This window comes from Taeniopygia guttata, chromosome 5 (assembly GCF_048771995.1).
Source record: "Taeniopygia guttata chromosome 5, bTaeGut7.mat, whole genome shotgun sequence".
Taxonomy (NCBI): Eukaryota; Metazoa; Chordata; class Aves; order Passeriformes; family Estrildidae; genus Taeniopygia; species Taeniopygia guttata.
In genome coordinates, this window is record NC_133030.1 from 3,765,472 (window position 1) to 3,775,294 (window position 9,823).

The 9,823-nt window shown below is 45.0% G+C and overlaps 1 protein-coding gene across 1 annotated transcript; it reads left to right on the top strand.

The window, feature by feature from the left end:
* Window positions 1-405: 405 nt before the first annotated feature.
* Window positions 406-9,290, top strand: DEPDC7 (DEP domain containing 7). The gene is made up of 9 exons (XM_030273397.4): window positions 406-561; window positions 2,888-3,275; window positions 4,818-4,948; window positions 5,812-6,001; window positions 6,791-7,005; window positions 8,178-8,320; window positions 8,515-8,640; window positions 8,740-8,818; window positions 8,983-9,290. The coding sequence occupies exons 1-9, from the start codon at window positions 471-473 to the stop codon at window positions 9,198-9,200; spliced, it is 1,581 nt and encodes a 526-aa protein (XP_030129257.4). The 5' UTR covers window positions 406-470; the 3' UTR covers window positions 9,201-9,290.
* The last annotated feature ends 533 nt before the right edge of the window (window positions 9,291-9,823 follow it).

Sequence of the window (9,823 nt, forward strand, 5' to 3'; positions counted from 1 at the left end):
AGCTGGGCCTGCTCAGTCTGGAGAAGAGAACACTGAGAGGGGATCTCATCAATGCGCATAAACATCTCAAAGACAGGTGACAAGAGGATGGTGCCAGGCTCTTTTTGGTTGTGCCCAGCGACTGGATGAGGAGCACTGGCCATAAGCTAAAGCATCAGAAGTTCCACCTCGGTATGAGGAAGAGCTTCTTCCCACTGAAGGTGGCAGCACATTGGAACAGACATCCCAAAGCCACCCGAACGCGTTCCTGTGCCACCTGCTCCGGGTGACCTCGGCGGGGGGACTAGACCGGATGGTCCCAGAGCTCCCTGCCAGCCCAGGCGGCCGCTCCCGGGAGCGAAGCGGCGCTCGGGCGGTGCCAGGGCGGTCGCTGCCCGTCCTGCCCCGGGCCCGGGCACCGCCCAGGGGCGGGGGCGCGGCCGCTCCGCCCCCGCGGGCTTCGAGAGCCGCGGGCGCGCCCGGCGCGGCAGATGCGGAGCGGCCTCGCCATGGCCACGGTGCGGGAGAAGGCGGCGGCTCTGAATCTCAGCACGGTCTGCAACCCCGCCGCCAGGCCGCCGGGTACGGCCGAGCACCGGGGAGCGGGAAAGGGAATGGGAATGGGATCGGCGGGACGGCTGTGCCCGCAGCCCGGGATCGGCGGGACGGCTGTGCCCGGGGATCGGCGGGACGGCTGTGCCCGGGGATCGGCGGGACGGCTGTGCCCGCAGCCCGGGGATCGGCGGGACGGCTGTGCCCGCAGCCCGGGGATCGGCGGGACGGCTCTGCCCGCTGTGGGATGCGGGTTCCCGGCGGCGGCAGCTGCGCTCGGCGCCTTTCCCGGCTCTGGGACGTTCAAAACTTGGCCGCGCTCCGCCGCCGGGAGCCGCTTCCGCCGGTAGCGGCGGCTTTGGCCGGGCGGCAGCGCCGGGGATCCCTGTCCTGTCCTGCCCGGCCGTGCCCTGCCCAGCCCTGCCCGCGGAGCTGCCAGGGGGGCTCGGGCAGCTCCGTCACCCCAGCGCGGGCTGGCAGCAGGTGCCTCGGTAGAGCGGCGTAAGCGGTGAAAGGGCGCTCGCTGGGGGCTGGTTTCGCTCTTTTTCTTTCCCTGCCTTGAGCGCCTTAACTTTGTGGAAACGTCTTGTCTTAATGCCACACTTAATGCCGCTTCTCTCAGAAAAGATGCGAAGGCTCTGTGTATATAAACGGAGCGCTGAAAAAGCCGCGAGTAGTGATTAAAGCGCTGCAGGTTGTACGTGTTGGTGTTTATTCTAGCGACAGAAAGCAGTGTTGTATGTTTGGTGGTGTCGGGTTTGGGGCTCTTCCCCTCCCAAAGAGAGTAGCTGGCTGTTGGAATGTAGGGCTGGAAGCGAATTCTGTGTTCGTTGTGTTTGTTCTGCCTTCCTGAAGGTGTCATCAGGTTAAAGTATCAGCAGTTGTGTACCTTGTCCATCTTGTACTTTTGAAGCTTTGGAAACTGGAGGTTCTGGGAGATTTCTGCCTTGGCTGGTTCAATGCTGTGTATTAAAAAGCGGCTTTGCTTTTCTTGTTTTGTTTTTTTTTCCCTGGCATGAATCTTTTCAGAAATATAATTGTTGCTGTCTTTCTGGAGTGCTGGTGTCTTCAGAAGTGTTGTGTTCCTTGCTTTCTCTCTCTCTTCCCAGTCTTTACTGCCCCTCTACCTTTCCTTTCCCCCTTGCTTATTTGCCAATTTCTGGGTTTTCTTGCAGCTGGGGATCAGGTGAAAACTGATTGGCGATTGGTGCCCTAAATTGGAATACAACTCTCTAACTAAAGCTATTTCAGACTAAACAGAGCAGAAAAAAACACCTCCTCCATCTCTGTGGAAAACGCTCATGATAATATGTTCCAGTAGGAGTTGCATGTTGTTTTTTTCAAACACTGTATCGCACTGTTAATTCATTTGGTTTGAGGTCTGTCATAATCCCAGCTGGCTTTCTGTAGGATTGCTGCCAACTCTTCCTTCCATATTTTGTCCTTCAGCTTTTGATTTCTGTCTTCTTCCTCTGCTTTCACTCTTAGCAAATTATTCATCACTTACTGAAAAACATGTTCTAATTCTAGCCTCTCTGGTGGCTGCAGCTCTTTCCAGTTAGGTGCCACCTGCAAACTTCATGTGTTTTTGAGTTCTTGTGGAACTCAAAGTTCCTGAGGCTGAGCGTAGCCTCAGGTCAAACTGTTGGCTGCTGGCATTTTGTTCTAATCAGACTGGTAAATGAGTAATAGTTCGGTGGTTTCACTGGGGGAGGGAAGACGGACTGGCTCACGGAAGTGGCGCTGGGTGACAGAGCTGAGGTCTCCGCTGGAGCCGTGGTGGCAAAGGGCTGTGTGGTGCCATCGGTGTGGAGTGAGTGGCATCTCCATGGACTCCTCAGTGCTATGCTAAGCACTGCTGCTAGGTAGCTTTGTGTGTGTGCACAATCCTGTAGCAAACAGGGTTCTGAGGCATCTCTTCATCCCTGCTTCCCTCTTGCCTGCCCAGCTGGGTTGCTCTGGCAGCGTTAATGAGGAACTGGGGTGTTGGGAGTGCGTGCGGCTGGCTTGTGGCCGTGGGACTTGTGTGCTTAGCAGTGGTTCTGCAAGGGTAACCATGAGGTGACTGAGGGACACACAAAAGGACAAAATGAGAGGCTGACAAAACAGGAACTCCTCGTTGCAAAGCTTTAGGCTGGTGTAGCGAGTGGAACCACCAGAGAGAGAGGGAGACAGTGGCGCAGAGCAGGCAGACTTGCTGAGGAAGTAAACAAGGTGTTAATGCCCGAGCAACCCGAGCCAAAGTGGAAGTCTCAAAGGTTTTTAAATCCTTAGGAGGTTGATGAAAGCTAGAAGCCAGAAAGGGGGCTGTCCTTTGTGGCTGCAGCATGAATTCAGGCTTTGTCTGTGTCCTCAGGCTTCAGCTTGGCGCAGAAGCCGTTTGGAGCGACCTTGGTCTGGAGCAGCATTATCGGCGCTCTCCAAACTCAAGTGGAAGTGAAGAAGCGCCGCCAGAACCTGAAGTGTTACCACGACTGCTTCATTGGCTCGGATGCTGTGGATGTTGTCTTTGCCCATCTGCTGCAGAACAAGTATTTTGGGGACGTGGATATTTCCCGGGCTAAGGTGGTGCGCGTGTGCCAAGCGCTGATGGATTGCAAAGTGTTTGAGGCTGTCTCAACGAGGGTCTTTGGCAAAGACAAACGCTCCGTGTTTGAGGACAGCAGCAGCGGCCTCTACAGATTCACAACTGCCTCGAACCAGCCAGAGCTTGAGAAGGATTACCAGCAGTGTACCTCACAGAGGTTAGTACGTGGAGGTGAAGTTTTTTACAGGAGGAAAATATTATGTGTTCCGGAGGAGAGAAAAGAAAACTTGTACATTTACAGGGTAAAAACAGACACTGCATAGATGTTTGTGAAGATGTGGGTGGAAGACAGGTAGGAAAGAGCAATTTGAAGAGTAAACCACATAGCCTACATGGTTACTTGTTTTCTCTGTTATCACCTCGCCTTGGGGGAGGGAGGTGAGAGGGTAGAAATTAAGTGCATTTACATACTGATCTAAATCAATATAACCAGCTGGAATTCAGGTGTATCAAACAGGCTGAGGCAGCAGGGCAATCTCTAGTCACTGCACATCTAGCTCTGGCATAAACCAGTAATCCATGCAATTTCTAAGGAAAAAATGTTTTCTTCTTTCACCGTCTTCGCTTCACTACACTTCCAATTTAGCTCTTTTTTTTAGCTGTTTCTTTATGCAAATATGACTTGTTCCCAGGCAGGGTAGCAGGCTGTTCTGCTGTTATGCTATTGCACTCCATCCTAGAACCAGAGGGAAGTGCAATGGTGAGGTTTTGTTGCCCTGTCCCTTTAGGAGTGGGCAAAGAAAACCCTGGTATTAACTAAACACAACAAAGCAGAATGTGTAGATGCCACTTTGCCAAAACACTTCCCTTAAACAGTTTTTGTTCAGTGTTCATCTCTTCACCTACTCTGGCGTATTCTTACAAGAAACTATATGGATGTATTTAATGCAGTAGTTTTAGCAATGTGCGCTTTCCAAAATTATAAATAGTATTGACCCAAAATGGAAATGCTTTATTTGATTGACATGTTCATGTGAGTGGCAAATGTGAACTTGAATGCATCAACCCTGATAAAAAAGTAGAGGAACAGAGATTAAAAATATTTCCTTTGTCCTGCTTCTCCCCTCTCTCCCATTAGCTCTTGTTCTAAAGCATACTGTCCCAAGTCTTTATTTAAAAAGAGAATTCATGAGAAATTAAAACCACTTTAATTATATGTGGTATTTGAAAAATATTTCCATCACAAGAGCTTTTAAAGTAAGACTTAGAATATATTGAACAAACAGTCATTAGACAGGATTATTCATGTTTTATTAGTGTAGAGTGAAGGTGTTTTTCTTCTGGGCAGGGCACAGATCCATCAGGTTACATTTCTACATTTAGTGAAAAGAACAGCTCTATCAATACCTGCAGCTTGTCACATCCACGTCAGAGATAGTGGGCATCAAAAAGATTGTGCAGTGCCCTAAAATAAAGAAGCTGTGGGAATTGAAATCATACAGCTGTGCTTGGAGGAACAATAATTCGTAGCTGGAGTGGTTCTGTTACATGCAAATAATTTTTGAAGGTATCATACATTCTCCTGGGTGACTTGGACTGAGGAAGGGTCAGGCAGGGGAGATGAGGGGGATTATGTAAATATCTATACAAGGGAAAATGTATGATCTTGGGACAGTTCCCCACACCTGTATGTTCCATGATATATTTGGTTATCCATATATATGGTTATAGATATATATAAAAATGTTTTTAATCTCAGATGTGAGAAGGGCACGTTGTTCTACTCTACTCAATTCAAACCAGAAAGCTTGGAGGATCTTTTGGAAAACCTAAGTCTAAAACCTGCAAGCAGCCATCAAGTAAACATCTCAGACAGCTTGTCCCGTCAAGGTAAGCCAAATAATGTCACAGTCATTTGTCTGTGGGGAAAGGAAGGTACATCTGCAGGACTGGGAAGACTTGTGCCCCTCAGGTTGGAGAGGGAGGCAAACTGACACTCAGCATATCTTGGTTTGAACACCAGGTCATGAAAAGGCAAATTGTATTTGTTGCAAGCTTGCCTTTTTATTTCATCAGACAAGAGGCATTATCTCTTGATTAAAATAAATGGGTGTTGACTTTTGTTCAGAAGAATATCCAATGTATAGAGCTTGATTTGAGTTAGAAATATTCATAATGCTCAGTTACCTGCACTATTTGTGTGCTTGTTTTAGTCAGGGCAAGTAGTCTGCTGTTAGCTAGAAGTGGATTATATATCTGCACATCCAGCACTCCTTCAGTATTGTGTGAAACTGTTCCTGGCAATTCATGGCTTGTCTTTCAGACCAAACTATGATCTAACTGTTTTTTCCTTTGGTTAAAAGTGCTAATGCATTCTAGAAACTGCGGTTTCATCATATGAAATATTCAAGGAAGCTGTGATAAGGAGAGTGTCACTGTTGCAATTTTTTTTCATCCCTTATCTAGAACAAAGATTGTTTGCAAATTAGAGCACCAAGAGTGTAGGGCACTTCAGACTTATCCAAAAAGCAGTTCTCCTGCACTTGCAGTTAACTAAACAAATGGGTAATTCTTGCCTTTTTGTGGTGATAAAAGGCACTTCAAGCTGGTAAGAGCCGCATGCTTTGCTACTGCAAATCTCTACTTCGGTAAAATCAATCTGTTATGTTAGGCCTGATGGGAGGAAGGGGAGTTACCTTCCTTGTGATCAGTTTTTGCTCATGCTGAGTGCTTTGTGTATCCACCCTTCCCAGTTATTAATGAAGTGTGGCAAGAACAAACAATTGCTCGCCTGCTGCAGCTGGTGGATCTCCCTCTCCTGGAGTCTCTGCTGGAGCACCAGGAGATCAGACCCCAGCTGCCAGAGCCCAGGAAGGCAGCTGGATATGTCATCACCAGCAACTACCTGGACAGAAAGATCCTCAAGGCTTTCAGTGACTCGCAGTAAGTAATCATTGCTGTCCTCTGCAGCTCTGAACAACTTTCTGCTCTCAGGGGAATGTAAAGCACAGTTGGTCTTTGGGGGATGTAGAAAATATAACAGTCTCAGTCCTGCAGAAATAATGTGAGCCAACACTTTTTTCCCTGTTGGACTTGACTGGAAAAACTGGTAAATAACAATTGCTTAGTGAGAATGTCTGCTGAACACTGGGATTGGTTTTTAATGAAATGACAATAGTGGATGATATTCAGAGGAGAATTTTTTTTGCTACATTGAGAGAAAAGTAGAGGTTTTATAACCATCATGGAAGTTTTTCCTAGAGACATCACATTTGAGGAACTAGTTTAGTTCCTCCTACAGTATTAAAAGAGATAAGAATGCTGAGCATGAAACTGTGCATAGAGTTAAAAACATTCTCTGAAAAACTTGTACCAGTCTGAATTAGATCAAGGTTCATGTTTCTGTTTATCTAGCAATGATTGTGTCCTTATCTAACAGTAGAGGACATGATTGACTTTGGGTTTTACTTCTTGGGCCTGTTTACTTGTGGGTTACTAATTTTTCATCGTGATTAAATACATAACAAAGAGGCTTATGACTGTGATCTACCTGAGTGTGTCAAGTGAAATGTCTTGTGTGTGTGTGAATTTCTAATGGGTTTTAGTGCCTACACACGCAGTTTTCCCTGTGATGGAGGAACCAGTCTGCCTGCTCTCTGTGGAAAGCATTGCAGCCAGCTCTGAAGGGCAGCCACAACTAAAAGTACAAACCCAAACCCTTGTGTCTTCCAGGACAGACGAGTGGCTCTCGACAGCAATTGATTGCTTGGAATATCTTCCTGATCATATGGTGGTGGATATTAGCAGGAACCTGCCTGATCAGCCAGACAAAGCAGATTCCTGGAAACTGCTGCTGTTTGAAAACATTGGGAGATACTACAGCCAAAAAAAGGAGCCACTCTTAAGCCATGCATCTGAAATTCATTTAGGAATTGCAGAACTATTAGGTAAGTAAAATAGAGCTGTGCTCCAATGCTCATGTGAGATATATACAAAGAAACTGAGGATTTACCTCGGGTGCCGAGATTAAAAGCTGACTTCTACAAGTGAATTTTTGTTGGGTTTTGGTGGGTTTTTTGATTTTGTTTTTGTTTCATTTTGTTTGTTTGGGGGTTTTATGTATGGTTTGAGCTCTTTAAATTTCTAGTCATAAAGACTGTTCATTGGCATTTTGGTTCTTACTGTATGCAGTTCTGTAATCATTGTTCAGGTCTATGTAGAATGGCTGTGAAACCAGAATGCTATAATTTGGTACTAGCTGGTGTCCATGGAAGTCAGATATCCATGGGAAATGAAATATAAACATAGCCTAATAGTAAATATTTAGGCTGTAAGAGCTAAACGGAAAGCTGTGTGGATGCTTGGTACCCCATTGACAACTTCTGCTTTTTTCTTCTTGTTTCTTAACTTTTGTTTGCACTACATTTTAGAAAGCTTTTGATGTTTTAGTTCTCAACATTTTATCCCAGATCTCCTTATTTTTCATAAGTTCTCTGCTTTGATTATTCTCCTTGTTCCATGTTAACTGGAATACTTTACATTTATATCCCATTCTTCCTCTGTACATGATAAAGGATATTAGTACAACCTACTTCATTTAAACAATTCACAACTCTAAAATGGCTACTCTGCATAGTAAGGCAAATTAAAATTGAGCAAAGTTCTACAAAGTAATTTGCAATTAACTCATCAAACTAGCCTATGTATCTAGGACATATGCCTCAGTTTATGTGAGATCTTTATCCAACAAGCAGAGGCCATTTTTTTTTTTTTTTTAATAGAACCATTTTCCTTTTTCAGTATTTCTCATCCCCTTTAAGATGGCTGATCTGTAATTGAACTTAATTACAAGGGAGCTTTAATGCCAGGCTGAAGGCTTGTGTGTGGGATGTTGTGAGAGACTCTGCAAGCAGCTGTCCTCAACCTGGGAAAAGTTTTTCTGAGAATGGATTGCTGTGTTTGGCCGGTTCTGTTTAAGAGATGGGCATCTCTTCAGGGGCTAATTTAGGTGTTTTATGGTTACATTTATTTAAATAAATAATAAATAAATGTTTATTTATTTAAATAAATATTTATTTAAATAAATAAATGTTCAATAGATCCCTTTCTCTCTCCCCAGTGAATGGGAAGATGGAGCAATCTTTAGAAGCTGTTCAGCTCTATTTGAAGCTCCTAGACAGCCAAGTCAGGGAAGAGTTCAGGAGACTGCTGTACTTCATGGCTGTTGCATCACATCATTCTGAGCTCAGGCTACAGAAGGAGGTAAATCTGCATTCTTAACAGCTGTTTTACTCTTTCTGAAATCCAGAGGTCCTAGCTACTGGTGAGAAAACACCTCTGTAGTTTAAATTTGTGACTTGACAAAAAGCAATGTCTCAGAAGAACAAAGGTGATGCCCTTCTCAATGGGGGAGACTAACTCTCCTCTTCTGGTCATTGTATCCCTTTGTTCTATAGAGTGACAACAGGATGGTTGTGAAAAGGACATTCTCTAAAGCTATTATCAACAACAAAAACCTATCCAGAGGGAAAACTGACCTCCTGATCTTGTTCCTTGTGGACAACCAGAGAGATGTGTTAAAGGTAAGAACCAGGAAAGGGGCAGGTTTTGTTTATCTGGTCTGCTGGTGGAGAGCTGCCTTCTCTAAGCTGCTGTTGCATCGTCCTCTCTTTCTGTTCCAGATCCCAGGGGCCCTGCACAAAATGGTCAGCGACAAACTGCTGGCCATGCAGAAAGGCCAGGATCCCAGCAAGATAACAGGTAACTCTGCACACCGAGCTTTGCAATCTTGTGCCCCCAAAGGAGAAATGCCTGATGCAAAGAAAGGTGGGAACAATGTCAGCTAAAGGAGGGTGGGTCCCCGGAATCTCGAGGGTGGGTGGAGTGTGGTGATAATCCTCTCAACGTCTCCCCTTTCCTTTCAGGTTATACCTTTTGCCAAAAGCTTGATGAAAGAGAGTATCGCTCCAACACAGAGAAGACCACGAGAGATGAGCTATTATCTCTACTAAAAGCTATTGATGAAGATGCAAAGCTCTCTGACAAAGAGAGGAAGAGGCTGCTAGATCAGTTTCATAGTAATTATCCAAGTATTTTTATGCAGTATTTTGGAGACAGAGTTACTGATGTGTGTAAATATTGATTACTTTGTATACCCCAGCAGTGAAAACACTAATATATTTGTAAATCTTTTGTATTCATGTATCTGCCTAATAAAGTTATTTTGTGGAAACTGATGGAATTTATGCAATTATTACCAAAGCAAACAGTACCTGAGTTTAACCTGTATTTATAGTTTAGCTTTTCTCATTCTTAATTGCTATAGGACCAAAATACTACTTCCCCAGAAGCCAAGTACTCCTTCTATTGAAGTTGAGTCCCTCAATTTGAGTATTAAAATCACTGAGAGGGAAGACACCATGAATGAAATATCTTTGGCACCTTTTGCTCCAGTACTGAATTTTATGCCTTTTTTTATTTCCTAATCTTCCTTGGATTATGTGAATATCACATAACATTGATCTTTGGCTTGCTGTGTGCTGGAGAGACCTTGAAAAACATATTCTGCTTGATACTGCACAGCTTTTCTTCAGGCTTGCCAGCTAACTAACCTATGTGTGTGACAAATTATTGTGCTGTTTTAAGCTCAAATGACACCATATTGAGGAATTGGCTCTCCTGGGGTGGTAAAGTCAGTCTGGATTTTGAAGTCAGTCTGGCTTTGGTTGCCACAGGATGTACTGTTAGTGGCTGGTTATCTTCATC